The 20,283-nt window shown below is 38.9% G+C and overlaps 1 protein-coding gene across 1 annotated transcript in view; it reads right to left on the bottom strand.

The window, feature by feature from the left end:
- Positions 1-10,974: 10,974 nt before the first annotated feature.
- The window catches only part of stpg2 (sperm tail PG-rich repeat containing 2), a 53,929-nt gene continuing 44,620 nt past the window's right edge, over positions 10,975-20,283 (bottom strand). The window contains exons 11-13 of the mRNA XM_022757608.1: positions 20,051-20,216; positions 18,204-18,319; positions 10,975-11,145 (exon numbers count right to left, since the gene is read on the bottom strand). Coding sequence (XP_022613329.1) covers positions 10,975-11,145; positions 18,204-18,319; positions 20,051-20,216 — 453 coding nt within the window. The remainder of the gene's footprint in view (positions 11,146-18,203; positions 18,320-20,050; positions 20,217-20,283) is intronic.

The raw sequence follows: 20,283 nt of genomic DNA, 5'->3' as shown, positions 1-20,283 counted from the left end.
AATATGTTGGTTTGGTGATCAGCTTATCGTGTCTGCCAAACAAAAATATTGACAGTGCAGGTTTAACACCAGCCCCCCTTTGCATTCAATATGCACAGAGAGATTTCACCTTGAACTGAGCTTTATACAGGATCAGTGAACAATTATGAATCAAATTAGAGTTTTGTCCCAACAGTGATCAATCATAGAGAAAGCTCTCATTGTATTCATCTCAACCTGTGAATCTTTGGACTACAGGATGTATACTGGTGCTGCCATTGACACACAGGAAAATTGCAGCACCTAGTCTATTTTATGTGACACGAGGTAGCCAAGCATGACCAAAACTGAGAACATTTCTACCAACAACTCATTTCTCCACAATACCTGAATTAAACACCATGTAGTATCACAAAATCTGCCTGGACATTTGTCAGTTTGTAGTTGTTATAATTTTATATTTTCATCATTTTGATAATAATTTTACACATTATTTCTTTAATTTATTTATTTAAGATGAAGGCCAAAACTTGATCAGCATTCATCTCATCTCCTTCACAAGAGCAGCCAAAAATCACTGGGTGATGGCAAAGCAATTTTGGATACAAGACGATTGAAATGAAAAACATTTCAAACAAAAACACCATCTGCCAAAAAATCAAAGTTTAGAAAGTGCATTGTTGTGACACTGATGTAAATTATTTAGCAGCTCATGTCAGTACTTCTGACTTCTTAATTATGGTCACAAAGGCAGTGTTTATTTATTGTTAATCCTGAAATCAACCTCACACATGATTGCACAAGTACATACACATTCAGACATTCACAGATGAAATCCAAGAGCAGATGGAAGAAGGGAAAAAATAATTGTGATTGCTGACAGCAAAATTAAATAATCAGAGAGGTTGAAGAGAAAATCACATCTTCCACATTGCTTGGATGTGAAATAATGAAATTCACTTGACCTTCAATCTGTTTGGTGCCTTCAAGGCCTTCATGCCATCTCTGTCCATCAATCTCACATGGAGAGACAGAGAAATTGATTAACTTCATATTTCTTTTCAAGTACATGTTGCTTTGTGTTTCCACAGGAACATTATTATCTGGCTCAAGTTTCCCTCAAGCTCCCGAAAATGATAGTGAAGTCACTTTTACCGTGGGATGGACATAGAATTGGAAATCAGATCAATGTTTTGCAGGTATCGTGCAAGTCCATGGCTAATATGTATACAAGTTTAACCTGCAGAATTGTTTCCTCCTGTCTTAACATTTCACATGCAAAGACCGTTATCCACTGAATCATTATTACCGAGGGTAAAGGGCTGCTTTTCCTCCTTTCTAGCAACAGGTTCAGCTGACCTAACTTTGCAGATATGTGATGTTTTATATTGTCCTTTATCCTTGAGCACCTACCCTCGCTACGTCCTCTAACTCCTACTCATATGCTGTATTCCTTTTCATAAAACTCTCTCATCCTATGATCAGAAATCAAACAATGTAACCACGCTCTCACTGAGGCATCCACGCTACACTGACACGCGCTCACCTCTCCACTGTTTATCATTAATTAATATGATTTTTTCTCCCACCTGTTTTCATCATTTCTATTATTCAAGCACTCTTCGAGCATCCCTCAGCAAACAGCACAACTGTTGTTTGTTGTTTTGACTCCAAGTGTGAACTAAAGTGAACTTGGTTTCTCACTGAAGATTCCCATCTGTCACATAACTTGAAAGAGTCTGAAAAGAGCTTTTTATCAGAATGGCAGATGAAAGTCATGTTGAAAAGGGAATCCACATACACTAAACTTCTAAACACACATGCACACAGCCATGCACAAAAATGAAACGTTTGACTTTTGCCAGTCCTTCCTAAAATAAGAGGCATGTTGGCGTCAGTGAGAAGCGCACAGCAAAAGTAAAGGTTCATTAGCTGGTCTCATTTCTGTGAAGAATCAAGTAAAAGGTTTTCAAGATATTCAAAGCAAACAGTAATCAGTATATGTTAATCAGAATACTATTTTTGTTTTTATTTGTCACATCCCTTGTGCAATTTATTTGAGAAGACGCTTTGATAATGACATCGAGATGAATACTGAAGACTGCAAATGAAATCAGACCTCTATTCTTTAACTACAATCTCATGATGAAGACAGACAGGCAGAGAGAGAGAGGGTGGAGTGAAGAAAACAGACCACTTCTCACAATGTGAAGCTCATGGTCAGGGAGAGAGAAATAGAGATGTAATGATGTGAATAAAATAAGGAAACATCTCAAAATCAATCTATACTATGAATTCGCTTTTCAGAAGTTGAAAAACATTGGATCATGCTTAGGTCGATTGAGAGAAATTAAACAAAACACAATTTCGAGTTTCAGGTTCGAGCACCTCAACTGTGAGGATTTGCTCCTTTTCTCAGGGTTTTTTTTTCACCAAACAAATCATAAAAAGAAAGGGGAAAAAAAAGGGGGAAAAATCCAGATTAATCAATGATGAAAATAAATTGCAACGATACTCACTTAAATTACTTGAAAACTTACTAATAGCCAAATTATTAGAAACTGTGTATTCTTGTCCTTAGGGACAGAAGATGTATCTTAGACAGTGAAGTAACTAATAGAGATGTCAGAGGTGTTTAAAGGAAGTCAAACACTTATCAGCAGATAGGTAAGTAAATGCTTTTGCTATTGGATCATGCTTAGGTCGATTGAGAGAAATTAATAAATTACTATTATATATATATATATATATATATATAAATATATATATAAAATATACAATAATTAGTATATAATTAATAATTATATATATATAGAGAGAGAAGAGAGAGAGAGAGAGAGAGAAGAGAGAGAGAGAGAGGAGGAGAGAGAGAGAGAGAGATGGTGACTGGTACTAATCTGGTCATCCAGCAACTTTTTAAAGATTTGTGGTTTTTTCCACAGAAATGTTCTGAGCCCTGACTAATAATGACGAGAGAGCAGCAGTTTTCATAATCATGTAGATTTGTTTGTGTGTTGTTATATTGCCATCTTCAACCTCACACCTACAAACAGAATGTCTCTCCCAATAATTCACTGCTTTGCATGATTTGCCATGATCAAGGCTCCTACTATCTGTTTGAAAATGAGCCTTGATAATGACAATGAGGTGAACGCGGCAAAATGTGGAAATGAAATCAGACGTCTATTCTTGAACTACAATACCCCGACAGGGGAAGACAGAAGAAGAGGAGGAGGAGGCGGAGGGGAGAGAGGAAGAGAGTGCACAGGTAAATTAGATTGAAAGGGAGAAAGAACGCCAGGCAGCAGAATGTGGAAGAAATAGAAATAAATCAAAAGTGTGAAAAAGAAATGATATACTGTGGTAAGGTGGAAAAAAGAGAGGAGCAGGGGGAGGAAGTGGGAGAGAGAGGGCGGTAAAGGAGCTCTGAAGAGGAAATCAGTTGCTTTCTAATGGGCGCTGATTACATCTCCTCCTAAATGTCAAGTACATTTCCATTTAAAGTGCCTTGCTGCTTAAAAAGGCATGAAAAGAGGCACACCCAGACCACACACACACATACATGTGAGCTGATGTGAGGCACACAGCCCACAGCTGCACAGGCGCTTACAAGGATGCAAATACACATAAGCAAACAACACAGAACTGCACAGTCAGTTGATTCAATAACTTCATGCAGACTGTGACTCTGTGTGCATGTATTTGTAAGAACATGTGTCATTTCTTCAAACCTCCCTCTTTGTATGTCCATGAATCACAGCAAAGTGACTCAGCAGCCAAACTACACCTTGGTCTCATCAATAAAATCCCCACACGTACACACACTTCTTTATCCTTCATTTCAACCCACCCTCAAATCTGCTCTGGACCAATGAGGCGTGTCCTCCCACTGGGGTTCGGTAATGACTGCCAATCAGGATCACCGTCGCTGTGCCCAACAGCGAAGACCAGGAAGACAGATGACTGGCCCCAAGGCCCCCGCTGCACTGGAGCGAACAGAGCTTAGGGATAGATTCAATATGTCACAATAACACACACATGCTCCAACACTCCCGCACGCAGGGAAAAAACCTGGTGTGTCAGAACACATTCTGGCAGTTTCATGCCAACGTGCAAACACAGAGGTAGCTCTTCTTCCTCACCTTCTCTCTTATATATGCACAACATAGGAAGCTCATAGGCATTCGTAAATGCCAATGACACGAAAATAGAGCACTGCATAAGCACGACGTTTTAAATAAAATACACTCAGTGTTTAAATGAACCTAAACTAACTGGAAGCTTCTGAGAGGCTCAGAAGCCCAGTCAGACAGAGAAAGATCAAGTTTAAAGTTTAAAGTAATTTTACCAACTACATTTGCAATGCTATTTCATTGTGGTGTAAGATGACAAAAAAACATAATGTTCACTTAATAAAACAGGTTTACACCTCGTGATCAGTTTCTTAGTTAAACCTGTAAAATTTAACGTAATCGTTCTAATATATCAGTCTCCTGTTTGTATATGGGATGGGCTACACATCAGAAAAACCTCAACATAGTGTAGTCCAGCTTCTCACCACTGCAAAATGCAACCACTGTGAAGCTTATACTCTACAGGTATGAATCAGTACTGAAAACTAAAAACAAAAGTGTCAAATACATTGCACTAGCTACATTATGCTTGTCATACAAAAGGAAAGCATGAAAGGCCTAGCTGTATTCTGGTTTTCATTAAAGCTTTTTATAGAGCACCACGTGAAAAACAATAACAAGCAGACTTGCACAGTCTCATTCACAATTCACACAGTCAACAGGTGTCTGCAAAATCAATAAATGCAAATGTGTAGGCAGCAGCCACAACACAACAGCATGTATAGTACAAAACACAGAACAATAACCTCAACAAGAATGCAGCGAGGAGTTAAAGACACTCAGACACAGAGAGACATTTAACCACCAGCAAAGAAACCAGCAAGACAGACATACATTGGCTGACATACAGTTAGATAGAAGATGTATGTGACTCACGTTTTTTGACCTTTCCTTCATGAAGACGGAGTGGTCCAGATCCATAATGTCCAGCTGCACGTGTTGCTGTAACAGTCATTTTGTTTGTTTGCTAGTCTTCATCTCCTCAGCTCCTTATCTCCTCTCCTCTCTTCGTGGCTGCTAGCTAACCACCCGTACAAAACACAGTAGCCGTTAGCTTTAGCAACGGTCGTTTCATTTAAAATATTATATTAACTTTCTCTTATCTATTGTAAAACTATAGTGTGACTGGCCTCACAAGTTCAAGTCAGAGTTTCGTATGCAGAGTCCATTTACAGCTTCAAACGAGTAGGACATGCTGTATACCGCATCAAACTATTTGACACTTGGCCTTAATCAAGGAGTGCTGATTTCACCTGTTGTCTCCTGGGAGGACTTCGGTGAGGGTGCTACACCGTCTTTGACCACAGAGCCTTGCTAACATTGACCCGTCGTTACAACCCAGGGGGGCGCTGTTTCACTAATTTTAGGAAACGGTGACTGGGGAGGAAAATCTTTTCATTAAAATAACAGTGGTAGTTGTTTTTGGAGAGCGAGAGAGTCCTTAACTTGGATCCTCTAAAAGGTACGTTTTTTGAATATTTTAAGACTTTTCTATTTTCATTATTACGTATTTACATGGAAAATATTAATCTTAAAATATACTCTAAAGTTGAATATCTCAGATGATAAATGTAAGTAAATAATGAGCAATAGTAGCTATTACAGTATATAAATTACCCTCTTAAATGTTTCTGATGCTAGATACACATAATGATTTGGACTGTATGCTGTGCCACTATGCATCTACAGTAACAAGACATTGTGATATATATAGCAGTTTTGATCAGAATTAAAGGTAATTACCCGAGAGACATGGCTCATTATTGTCACATCAAGTGTAAGCTAACTTGACACACCTGTTGACATATTGCAAAAAGTAATAGCTCACACACTGAATATCAAAAAAAAAAAAAGGCTATAAATTAGTTTCAAATTGAAGATTACAGATCTTGAACGGTCAGAAAGGGCACTTCTGGAACCATCATCTGAAAAGACAGGCTTTTATGACAGCCTTTATTATCAAATCTACTGTTTAATATTCACTGGTTTGATTTCCAGGATGAGTTGTAAAAGTGCGAGCAGTAAAATGAATGAATTAACCATCTCCACTCCCCTTGCAGTGTCTTGTACAATGTTTTTAATCGTTAAACAGTCCAGAGAAGCTGTCTGAGGTTCTATTTGTTCTATACAGCTCTATTGAATTGTCGAACATCTTAACAAGTCATACTTTCCATAAAAGTGGTAAATCTATGCTTCAAACAGCTTCAAATCGGACAAGTCTCAAAACATGAGGTGCCCATTATGCCCTTGTGCACTACATTAAGGAAAGAATTATCCACAGCAGGTCTGGGACTGAAGGTGGATAGAAGCAGGGAGCAGTTGCCACTGGATAGTAACCGTGTCTCACTCACTCTTCTCATTGTATCTAAATGAAGCCTCGCTGTCTCCTCTGCCCTTGTCAGCACTTGTTAACCTCCTCATTGATTCTTCTGCACTACTGTACATCTCCTTTAATTAAAGACACCGGCTAATCTGGTTTTCCACCAAGCTGTATTTGCGAGCGTGTAGCTGTCATGTCAAGATGATTGTGGCTAAATATAGCACTTTAGATTTACATGTATTGACGAAATGAGTTTTAAGGTCAGCAGAGGATTGATAAAACTAGTTTGACCTCTGGTGAGTTTCACCAATGACTTTCACTTTTAATAGAGAAATACTTGTGTGTACAATGACCTGGGCTCAGTCATGGTGGAAAAAAGCTTCAAAACATCCACAGACACTGCCAATGTATCATATTCTCAGTATATTGGCAGGTACTATACTATAGTACCTGCCAATATAGTAACTATAGATAAGATAAAGGTGGATGACGATTAAAATATTTTCAAAATTCACTGTATGTATCGTAACTTTTTTTTTTATTGTGAAGCTGGATTTGAAGTTACTTTAAAAAACAAACAAACCCCCAAACCAGAACAAAAGCAAAATTCAATGCAAGATTGTATTTTCTAAAAGTAGGACATGACATCAGAAATCATTTTTAGATTTTTTTTCTTTTTTAATATACTCTAGATTTTGAAGGTGAACAAGTACAATACTGCTTACAGTAAGAAAAAATGTCAAAATTAAATAACTTTAGTTACAAACATTAAATTATCACAACAAGACTCTACAGTTGCATCTTCAAACTCAACAGCTGCTGTTGTCATAGCATTAAAATGCATATGTAATTTGAAACCGAATATAAATCATTGGATACTTTGATATAAAAACCAACTATTATTTGCTGGGAATAAAACCTTTATCCTTAACAATATGTCAAGAGGAAGATAAAAAGACAGAATCTAATAAACCCATTACAATCATGGAGTTACACAGAGATCTGTGCTTTGTCTTTAAATGAAATATTAACAGTTAAAATATTGTGCCTTTACAAAACTATGATTATCATGGAATATGAATATTAATTTCATGCTTAATTGGGCCAAAAAAATTATGCATTTCCTAACAACATATTTGGACAACACATGCCCAAACAATTATGTCCTGGAAACAAACTGCAGCTCTAGCAGCTGCTACTTATTTGCATGTATTTCATGTATTAGAGTCCCAATGTAACCAGTAAAAACACTGATCAGCTTACCTCTATTTTACAATTATCAAGAGATCTCTCAGGGACAGCTTCAAGGTTTGGCAGAGCTAATTAGATTTAATAATGGCTCAGCAGCAGAGACAGAGCGCTTTAGTAAATGAGATAATAAAAATCCTTCCTTTTGGATGCTTGGGCACAAAGACAATATAAATAGCCATCATGAGGGGACAGTGTAAGGACACAGTACAATATGTCTTCATCCCACACAAGACATGTGTAAGTGACGGTGCTTGGTGTTCTGTGAGAGATGAGAACAGAACAGAAAAAAGGGCCCATTTGAGCATCGATCACTTTTATGCCCCTGGTCTGTTTGCATATTTTAGACCTATAAACAACATGAATGATGTGCCGTGTAATGCACCATAATCGAGATTTATTCAATCTTGGGTGGAGGAGTTGGTGGGAGGAGATGTTCACAATCCCAGAATCAGGAGGGGTTGTTGTGGCTTTGTGTGTACTTGTATGTATGTGTGTATGTGTGTGTGTGCACTGTGATTTATTTGATTTAATTAGATCGCAGATGTAAAACAGCTCCCAGGGAAAAAAAAAAAAGGTAAAGACGAGTACCAAGGGAGGCATAAATAACACCAGGCTCTTCCCCCTTCCCCTCTGCCTTTCTTTCTTCCTTTGCCTCCTGTTTTCTTTCTACTCCCTGATCTTTCATCTGCCCATATACTATCTCTTGTTTTTCTCCATCTTCCACTAGGCTCTTTTTCACTCCATTTTTTTCTTTGCTTTCTTCTGTCTCCACTTTGCTCTATATCTTACCATCTTTTCTCCAAACTGCCCCCCCCCCCCCCCCCTCCCCATCCCTCTCACCCCTCCGTCTCCCTCTGCTCTGCTCCCAGCTGAATAACGATAGGGGGTAAACACCTCATTAGGCTAAAAGGCCCACAGGAGCAATCAGAGACATCGTTCTCCATCGAACCTGTTACTCTGAACGTTTACAGCGACATTTTGAATAGCTGGGGGGGGGGGTTATTCATTGGAAAGGTTAAATCAAATCAGATATGACCAAAGAGAATCATAACAACAAGATCTGCAGTGTCATCTGTGCATCTTCTGTTGATGCTTGAAAACTTCTTGTTCACACATTTTGCTCCCTCTCTGTTTGTCTTTAAGGATTGACAACACACACATTCACTCATGGCCATGAATAGCTGATTTACGGTTCCTGATCAGCAGAGAAAAGGAGCATAAATCTAACACTCTCCAGTGGTAACGGCCAGTAAAATGGTTTATCTGACACTTTGGACCGCCTGCATCACCTCGTCACAGACAACCATCTTCTCCAACACTCTACTCAACTTCTCTGATGCCACATGTACAAGCTCGGGGACGGACTTCACTTCACCTCTCAGCTGTTTTCACATACAGTGCACTCTCTTAAAGCAACCTTTTTCAGGCTTTCTAAACTTTAAAACTTGACTTTCAAACACATCAGTGTCCTTGTTTTAAACAAGGTTTGTTCATCCCCTATTGGGCAGTGGTAGACCTTAAGATTTCAGAGGTCTCTGAATCGAATGAAAAACTCTTATGTGCGCCCAGTCAGTTGATCTTACAAAGATCAATAAAGGTATAATTAAAAAGATGTATTTCATATTACAGTGAGGCAAATGTTTCTTAATTTCTAATCTAGACTTCAACATTTCTTGATGAGAGTTAGAAGATAAGATTGATACCGCTTCATGTATGATTTGTATTGATCCCCTCTTCTATATTTCTAGCTTGGAAGTGAATTTCCCAAGATGTCTATTAAACTATTCCTTTAAGGTTCATTTTCCTCCATCACTGCTTTACAAAACGTTTGTCTCGCCCCTCCTCTTGACTCTCATATTTTGCTCCTCTGCATGCTCTGCTACAGTAAAAAACCAAATGGAAAGCACCAAATAATGCCTCTAAAGGTCAGCCATCACACCTAAAATTCATGTGTGTACTTTCACATGCAGGTGCTGCTCTTGGTTTGGATGTGTGTTCCTGTACATTGTACAGCATGGGTATGTGGATGTGTTTGAAACAAAAGGTGAGGCTAATTTGATTAATGAGCAAAGCATATCAGTGTACAACAAAACTGGAACATAAGTTATGAGTCTTCTATGTGACTTTCACACCTGTTTCTCTGGTGGTCAGCACAAATATACATAATGAATGGCTCCATGATTTATGCATGCTAAGCAATAATGTATGGCTACGAAACTTTAAGAATTCTGATAGCATTTCTTCCTAATTGTCTCATGCACTGGTTCCTTGTCATTAAATAAAACATGATTTTGGACGATCTTGGCCTCAGGATGTTAAGATAGAGACTGTGTGAGTTCAAATCAAGCTTAACACATATGATTATTTCACCCAGCTATCCTGTCATTAGCCAATCCAAGCAGTACAGTAAAATACAGATAGCAAAACCATAAATTTAGTCTCATTTATATCAGACTGGATATTTTTATTGCTGCTTTAAGTACCCTATGGATAAGATGTTCCTTTTAAGAGTAACATGCGTTCGAAAGACTTCTGGCAGTATTCATATTAATAGCTTTTTAATTGTTATTGATTCACAGAGTGGTGTATACAGAGGGAAGTGATCCACAAAAACAGCTGATTCAGCGTGCCAAGATTGTCATTAGCAAAAGTAAAGAACGAGGGAACCATCAGCTGGAGATGCAGAGTCCATCTTCATCCAAACTGCAGCCTGACACAGTCAAAAAAATGAATGAAAATAACTTAATCAGTGGTCATCAAGCTCCAATAAATTTTAGGTTTAAAAATTCACAAGTTATTAGCTGCTCTAATTACTAAATTCAGTGTAAAATTAACTGCAAGGGCAGGATCTACTGATAGCAAAATTTGGGCTTTGAAACACACACACACACACACACACAAACACATACACACAAGCAGTAGACTAAGTAAGCTTCAAAAGCTGTCAGAGAGTAGAAACAAGCTATATAATGCTTCAGTGATGATTGTCATTATCAAAATTAATCTAAAAACAGCTTGTTTTGAACTGGAATACTTATTACACTTATTGCAATATCTAGATCTAAGCACATTTCTGTTTATTTATTTAAAAAGCTTCGGAAAGTTACAATTCAATAATTGAAAATAAGCTCACTCACTATCTATTATACATTCAAGAGCAATGGATATAACCATAAATATTCATGAAGATTCTTCTTTTTACCAGAATATGAATTGAAATGTGATGACCTTAAGATTGACCTTTTACCCCACTCACCTTTCACCTGTAAACTTTGACCTTCAACTTTGACACTAAGAAGTGCTGGTAGCGATGAAGGTGTTGGGCGTTGCAATAGCATTAATGGTCTCATGTGCCCTTAAAGGGCCAGGGGCCACACGAGGGGAGCAGCAGGGGCCCAGGGGGTTGTCGAGTGTCACATTGAAGGTGCCCTTTAGTACTGTGTTCATGATACCTGGACTCAACTGCAGATACACAAACAGAGATGACGAATGATGAAGGAAGTAAAATACTGTATGTCTGGCACACAAAGCAGAAGAGAACAATTCCACAAGTACTGGTACAAATTTACATATAAACACAAATGTCTTTGTGTAATTTAAATGCTGAAAATGCAGTCATCAAAATTTATTCAAAGCTGATGTTACACTATGAAAACAGGGTGATGAAAACAAGTATGAGGAGAGAAATATTCATTTACAACTGCAAAAACATGTAAACAGATTTTGCTGTTGAACAGGACAAACTCTATGGCAATGAAGACTTACAAAGTAACAAACAAAAGAATGAATAAATCAGTGAATGAATGGAGGCGAATATGATGAAGTGAGGAGGGATGAGTGCTTGTCCTTTGACTTTAAACCAGGAATAATCAACAGTTCGTAGCATTTTCAACAAATCACTCCAGTTTTTATTGCACTTAACAGTCTGATAAAACTTCACATAAACTGTATCCCTTCACAGTGTGTGATCCTGCTTACTAAAGCTAGCAGCCTCACGTGAAACACTTTCACAGTGTCCTCCTGGAAACAGGAGACAAAAACACGCTTTTTTTTTTTTAAAGAAAAAGTTTCCCATCATTTTATAGCCATGTTCCAATGTTCCATATTAACATCCAATCATGTATTTCCATGACTTATCTAGGTGGTCCTCCACCTGAGCAGTGTCTTCCTGTATTAGCATTTAGTTGTAGATGAATTTTGAAGGGTTCTTTAATATTTTGCTTATATCAAACTGCTGCTAGTTGCTCCGATTTGATCCTTAGCATAATCTGATAAATGCATATTCTTGCAAAGATAAATGGAAAAAACCCTAACATGACAGTCCTTACTCAAACATGGAGTTGTCCATTATAGCCAGCTCACATATCTTCATATCGTTCTTCAAACCTCATACTTTATATGTTTCAAAGTGTAGAGTGAAATATATTATTTTTGACAAAGAAATCAACAGTGATTTTCAGACTTTTATTAATTGTCCTCTTCTTTGTTTGGCTCTTGGTCCCACAGGGTTTTTGTTGTGTCAGTGGAAAAGGAAATTTAACCATTTTACCATTAAATTTACCATTTATTTATAAGATATAAATCAAACATAATGTAGAGGATTAAACTAAAATGATCACCTCAAAGTACAATGCATGAACAGCGGGCTTCAACTCTTTCTGCTATGCTTTAAGAGAAAGAGGTCACTGAGGTTGAATTCACAAACATGTAGCTAACATTCAGCAGCACACTCGGATGATGGGTCTGTCTGTTCCAGGTCTTACGAAAAGATAACAGTACATAAAAAAAAATACTACATGTCAAAAATATTCAAAGTCAAAAACAAAAGAAATTCTCTCTCTCACAGACAGACAGACAGACAGACAGACAGACAGACAGACAGACAGACAGACACACACACACACACACACACACACACACACACACACACACACACAAACACTCCACCATCCCTCCCACTCAGGTACTGCCAGAGGAATATACTTCGTCTATGTCATCAAAGCACTCTCTCTCTTTCTTTCTCCCTCACTGCCTCCCCTAACCTCCCTGCAAACAGACGCACATCAGTATGCCAGAGGTGCCACAGCAGGATTTAGGCACATTGGCGGGGCCCCTCAGATCTCAGTATTGATCCTAATGGGAAAAGGGTTGCGGGTTCAACTCCAGGTCACCCTCAGGGTTGCCCAGGAGGTCGGGGAGATATGGAAGAGCCTTTGGAAGTGGCGACACCATCGGCATGGCAATGTTGAAGGAGATTATGGGATGTTTCACTAGGTCAAGGAGGGGAGAAGGAAAAAGGGGATATATGCAGGGAGCTGGTGGTGATGTTACTTGGTTATGTATGCACATGTGTACAAGTGTGCACACAAGCACAGAACAAAGACTGCTGGATGCACAGTCTTTCCCACAACAGACATAGACTGCATGACACACTCAGAAAAGCAACACATACACATATGCAACACATATGCAGAATTGGTAAAGGATGCTAATTCTCTGTAGGTGCATGCATATGTTTGCATATTCTCCACTAAGCAACAACATAGGTTGTTCATCAGCACCTTCCAAAGCAACCATCATTACCAGTTCATATGAGTGCTGTCTTATCTGCCACCTCTGTAGGTAAGTTTGGTTTAATAAAGGCTGGACTGTAGGTGGAAGACGGGATGTGAACCACATCTTAAACCATCCAACCACAATCAACCACAGCCTCTTCCATAAGAGCGCTGCAACGTTCGAACAATTTCACACTACCTCAACCTTTGCTTTCCCTGAAAGGACGCTCATGAGGTCGCTTACCAGGACCATGTAAACACACAGGTTACTCAAAGAGTCTGAACAAACTACAGATGCTGTTGCTTTTCTTATGTAGACATTCTTGGGTAATCTATGCAATGGAGAGAAAGAGAGATTGTTCAGCTCAAATTTAGGGTACAATACTGTCCAGTTTACCTTTTTAGGTTATGTCACAAAAGGTAAACAATTTTGTTCCCACATTGTCAGCACTTAATTTTGCACATAAAATCTAACTGAATTAAACTTTAAAAGTAATGCCATAAATAATGATAATAAAAAAAAATACAACATGAAAAAAAGTAAATCACATTTTAAATTCTAGGTTCATTTTGTGGATGGAACCACAGTTCGCGCACACATACAGTATAGTCATTCAAACTCAAATCTAATTATTCTCCAAATGACATGCAAACTTCACATGAAAAGCATTAAAGTAGAGGAATTCAAAGTCTCACACAGAGGAAGTACATGTAGTGACAAAGACAGCACATCATGATGAAGGTTTGATGAAGTGTCAGCTGTGTTAAGGACACCTTCTGTTCTGACTCATAATGAACATTAAATAAACTTGAGCTTCTCCTTTTTTTTCTCTGTCTCTGTATGTGCTTTGCACTTGGCAGCAAAGATTACAGCATTTAATTAATATTTGTTTCTGCTTGACGTCTGCCTCCCTGTGTCTTTTTATATTCCCGTGTTCCATCCACACGCCTCTCTCTGTTAAATGAAGCTCAACCAATAAGAACAGTGTTGTGAGTGAGAAAGGTAATCAAGGCTACTTTGCAGAAGTAGGTACCTCACATGGTGCATTTAATGGGAACACTAAATGAGCCCTCACTGTGGCCTAATGCCACTCAAGTAGACAGCTTTGTGACATTACACACACAAGTGCGGATGGACGTACATCCCCACACACACACACACACACACACACACACACACACACAAACACTGATGCTGAAATAGCCACTATTCCATTACGTGGCCGTCTGCTTCAGATGGCGGGGCCTCAGAACACATTTTCAGCTGTTGAATTTAACTACCCTCTTAAGCTGCTTGATTTGGTGCTGTCTGTCTCTGTGCTTCTCTCCCTCTGTGCTTTTCTACCACCTTTTTGTCACTGCCTCACCTCTGACGCCCCCCATCTCTACTTTCTCTCTCACCCCTTCCTGCCTCTCTCGCATCACTACCATCCCACTCTCTCTTTCTGCTTGTCTTCCACACTCTCTTATCTCCCTCCCATTCCGTGCCACTTCACACCATCTTTAACTCTGTATGGCCTGTGGTGTCGTATAGATTCACAGTCACACAGCTAATTACTGAGACAAGAGCTTAGACATGCATTCCATGGAAAACAAGCAAGAACAGAACCTCCTGAAGCTAAACTGAGACATGGGATGTCTTACTCACAATGCAAGGCATCAGTCTCTATAAGGTTCGAGTCACAGCATGTCGAAGTCTTTAAACTTTAAACTTGAGGGTGTAAAAGCAAAACTGCACAATGCACCACAGTGCACACTAGCAGTAACATATAGACACAAGCTTGCTTAAATGTTGCATTACTGAAAATGCTGCAAAACAACATTAAAAGGTGTTTTGTTTGTATGACGCATATGTGTATTTGTGTATTCATTTAGTTTAATTTACAAGAGGTGTGCTACTCCGTCTTTGAAAACAGTTTAATGATGTCTGGAAGGAGGTTTTCAAAGTTTGAAGGAAATTACCCAGATGATGTCATTAGGGTAATTTTCGTTTTGGTTTGATACTTATAAAAAAATTAAATTTCAAACAGAAAAGCCTGTGTTACAAACTGGAGGTGTGGAGTTTGAAAGACAGAGAGGAAGTCAGTCTATCAAAGGTCTGACACACAGACAGACATCCGTTCACACCTACACGCAGTTTCCAATTCACCTGACTTGCATGTCTTGGGGAAAACCGGAACACCCACATGAAGCTCAAGCAAGGGCCGAAGGAACATGCAAACAGCTTATTTTCATAAAACAGGCTGTATCTAATCATATAGTTACACAGGTACAACGTTTAGCTAACCTAAGCCATTTTTATGCTGAAGCCAATTATCTCCCAACATTAACTCTCCCCACTGGTTTGACTAAAGTGCCTACAGACAAACACTTGATGAGCAGAAGTAGAGGATTTCACTTTTAATTTACTGCCCTAGTTGAATACATTTTTTTAAACTTCAGATACCCTGTGTGAGAAGAGGAGAGTAGAGGATCCTATGAGATACTTCAACAGTTTTATTAGCTACTGTCAGTGTAGAAATCCTCGCTGGTACATTCATACATAAATCTATCAAAAACCTTTTCATAATGAAGTTTACGCAGAAAAGACAATTAAAAGTAGGAAAAAAAGCAAAATTCCAATGAGATGGTGGATTGAGAGATGGAGGCATCACATCAAGGACTGTGAGCTCAGCAGAGGAGAGAGCTGGAGGAGAGCGAGTTCTATATGAGTGAGGTGAATTTGAGGTGAGCTGTGGCTCTGTACTGAAACCTGATAAGGACAGCTTTAGTTCAGGCAGAGTAATGAAGTGATGAGCTTCGTTCATGCTCCACAATCACAGTTCTTATTCATCTTCTGTTTGGCTACCAGATGATTGGTAACATTCAGTCATATTTAAGCAATCAAATCCTTTGAGAACATGAATTCTCACTCTCACATAAATCAAAATCATCATCTGTCAAAAACTGTTTGTCTTGCAACTTTATGGTACAATTTGCATATACAAGGAGAAAAAATGCTAAACTAGACTGAGAAAGGCAACGCAGACTGTAGACTACGCAGAGAGAACTGAATGGGTTCTCTCTGCAGAGCTTCATAAGGGAAGGTGAACTTCCAGTGAGCTGTGGCTCTGCTCTGAAACCTGATGAGGTGGAATGGAGCATAGTGTTAGCTCAGGCAGCACTTACAGGTGCCCTATGGAGTTTTCTTGTAAACAAAAAAAAAAAAAGAAAAAAAAAAGTTAAGTTTACATAAAATATTACTCACCAAAACACATCATGTCTATCCTTCAGGTCTAACAAATACAATGAATGCAGGATGAATTCCTTCCTCATAGCTTGAAACCTGCATTGTTTACATGCAAGTTTACAAGCAAGACGTCTTCTTCTTTCCCCGCCTTTGCCAGTACATTGCTGCGTTCTGCACTGCCACCACGGGTAGATGAGTGGAAAAGCAACCAATGTACACATACATGTGCATCCTCTTGCATGTGCACAGAACAGGGACCCATTTATAGATAAACCGCCCCATAGCGCAAACTAGAGGTCAAAAACTCAACAGCATTCCTATAGGTCATGGCTGCATTGCCTGATTAGCATCAGCTTCTTCATTCAGTAACTGTTTGGCAACCATATGACTGGTAATATCCAATTATATTCAAGTGGGTGTACAGCATGACCATTATAATGTTTCTTACCATTACCATGGTGACACGCTCATGTACACACTCTCTGCTCCCTCAGCTCCCTCCACCTCCTCGTTGTCTTTAATGTCCTTGTGTATTTATTAAGGCTGGTTTAGTTCTCCCAGCAGAATCCTTTGTGTCTGCTTGTATTGTTTGAGAGCTTTAAAAAGGTAAATTCCTTGATGTGTTTGTTTTAACGCTGTTGTCTCTTAATGGCTATTCCTCCTATGACACTCTTTTAGAGGTTGCAAATCCCGTCATAAAAATTAAACATGTTTAAAATAATCTACATGTCTGTGACGGGCAACAAATAATCAGCCCAATAATCATAATGTGAGTACCCAGATAAGAGGAATGGAAATCCAAACAGCTGCAAATGGAACTGGGGAGAATAGGAGGAGGAGGAAAACAAGTGGAAAAAGGCAAAGGCAGTCAGAAGAGAGAAAGAGACAGTGAACTGTAAGAGAGAGGAGAAGAGAAAAGTTGAGGAGATGAATCCACACTGAGACAGCAGACCGACTGGGAGACAGGCAGACAGAGAGAAAGAGAAGAAAGAGCTCTGTGATAACATTACACCCATGGACATGAACATGACGATGAACTGTGTAGCGAGGTTTAAATCAAACTCTTGCGGTTTTGTCTTTGATGTTCACCAGTCAAAGTCAGCTGGGACTGGAAGCAACATTAGCTCTTTCAATCATCTTACACACACACACACACACACACACACACACACACACACACACACACCAGTAGCTGTAACCCAAAGCTGTAATTCCTATTAAAACACACAGAAATGGAGCAGAGAGAGATTAGGTTCTGGTTGGGTTTCATTACAACTGTTTTATGCTTCATCCATAAAGTGCATTTGTCTCTGTCAGTAGTCTGAGGTGGTTGCATTAAACAACATTGCACTTAATAAAACTGCACTCACTTTTCCCTGTTTAATTTAATCAGTCAGGTCAATTAAGAACAAATTCGCCCACGAAGTGAAAAGCTGCTTTGAACAGGAAACTGCATCATTCAACCGTGTGTTGCATCAGTGGAGAAACAGAGATTGGGTGAAACAACAGAAACTTATTGAAGTTTGAATTTTTTTTTTTTTTTTTTTACAAAGCAATCAATTTCTTCTGCACAGCTCAAGGTCACAGAGAGAAATATGATAGATTCTCAGAGGATTACAACATAAGATAATGTCAGACATACAGCCTCACGTGCATGCACCAAACACACACACACACACACACACACACACACACACACACACAAGGATGAAATATAACTTTAACATCATCTTTACCTGATAAGTGCCAGGTCCAGGGTTTGTGTTCATGGATGCCTTGAATCGATCTTCTCTGGAGGAGATCAGAGCCATTTGAGGGAATGATTTCACACTGGGGTTGTACTGGCCAGGGCCTAATGAACGTACACACACACACACACACACACATACACGCACACACACTTATGACCACTAACTCCATTTCAAACATATCTGAAGGAAATCACAGGTTTTTAGACATATCTTGTAAAAGTTTTTTCTTGTCAAAAGTTTTGTTTTTGGCTAATACATAATTTACACCACTGGTATGTTTTTTTTTAAAAGATTTCAAGTATTACATTGAGGGCTGGGTTAGATTTTCCACGAAAAAAGTTACAGCAGTACAGTATTAATCTGTCATGGGTTTCTATCATGAGCTGCACTGTAATGTACCTGAACTCTCTGTACTATGATCAAAGCTCAGGCTTCCAGAATACTGAACTGCCCTGCTGACCAGAGCCCAGATGTGGCAAAAACACAGTCCTCTGTGTGTCAACCAAAAACTCTGCAGGGGTTTTGCGATGCTTTTCCACAGTGAGGTGCTTGGGGGAAAAAAATCCCCAAACACAAACACACAAGCTGGCGTACAGAGATCCATGCATATACACATTCAAACACACGCTGTGTGTAGAAAAAAAAAAAACTTTTACAAGTCCATTTTCATTTAAAGAAATATTAACATTGAATTCTGAAATACAAAAACTGTTCTTGAAAGTTAAAGTAAGTTAAGTTAAGCCTCAGGTTAAGCCTCAGGGGTTTCACCATTACAGAACAATGTTTCCATATACTTTTTTTATTTGAAACCTCAACTGCCAACTTTTCAGGAATTACCGAAACAACTTTTATAGTTGATTTTGAAAACGTGTAATGGACCCCAGGGCTGCAGATCGTAGTCAGTGCAATAAGAATTAAGATAAGGAAAAGAAGCCATCACCAGTCTAACATGGTTTTACAGTGATACAGCAGTAGCTGCTTGTCTGACCTGGCAGCTAAATGCAATCAGCTTATGACTGCAGAAAAGGAGGGTGACTTTCAAAGTTACACACAAACATACACCACAAAACCAAGACACTCGCATATTAAAAACACCTTGAGCAATTGCTAATGTCACAGACCATTATGAGTAACGCTGTCATTCATTTGTGCATGTGTGTGTATCTGTGTCTATGTGTGTGTTTCAAATATGTTCAATAGTTAAATGCTCTTACCATTATCTGAAATGTGATCGCAAGGGACCCAAGCATGATGAGGAATGTAATGTTCCCTAATGTTCCATATACTGTATGCCTATTCATAAATGCAAATTCAATAATGGGCAAAATGATTGTATGTGTGCAGATATCAATGTGTGTCTGAGTCTCTGTGTGTGTGTATATGATTGTGTGTACATATCTGCTTCAGTGTGTGTGTGTGTGTGTGTGTATGCGTGCCTGGGTGTATGAAGAAGAAACACTACTGCAAACAGTCCAAATCTATTTATATGCAAATTGGATTTTGGTTAAACGGTTTGGGGTGCCTCATGGGTTGAGTCCCTTGGTGAAATGGGGCTAGTCATAAATTATCCAAGTAAGTCATGAATCTATCAATTTTGAAACAACATTTTTCAATGGGAGTGTAATTGAGGTAAATATTAGGTTAGAGGCCCACAGAGATGGAGCTAATTGTACTGCATGATGGCTAAGGGGTGGAGCTGTACAGTTTCCAAATGTTCAGCACTGACAAGGATCATTAGATAGATAGATAGATAGATAGATAGATAGATAGATAGATAGATAGATAGATAGATAGACAGATAGATGTTAAGTGCGTGTTTGTGTGCGTGACACCTGGCACATTGGGGTCACATCTTCTGAAGAAACTGTCCCGCGGTGCAGCAGAGAGGAAGCAGCTCTGTCGTCTCTTGGCTCCTTCACTTCGGGGTTCTAAGTAAGAGTGGCCATTAGACTTCTCAAATGTCTGACTCACATTGTAACGGTTGGGTGGAGGGGAATCCTACAGAGAGAGAAGAGGAGAATGTTTTGGTTTACATGGCTATATTCACATATCATTACCACCTTGC

Source organism: Seriola dumerili, unplaced genomic scaffold (genome assembly GCF_002260705.1).
Source record: "Seriola dumerili isolate Sdu_G_001 unplaced genomic scaffold, Sdu_1.0 BDQW01000290.1, whole genome shotgun sequence".
Lineage (NCBI taxonomy): Eukaryota > Metazoa > Chordata > Actinopteri > Carangiformes > Carangidae > Seriola > Seriola dumerili.
Note: the sequence above shows the minus strand (reverse complement) of the source record. Positions and strands in the feature narration are given on the sequence as shown.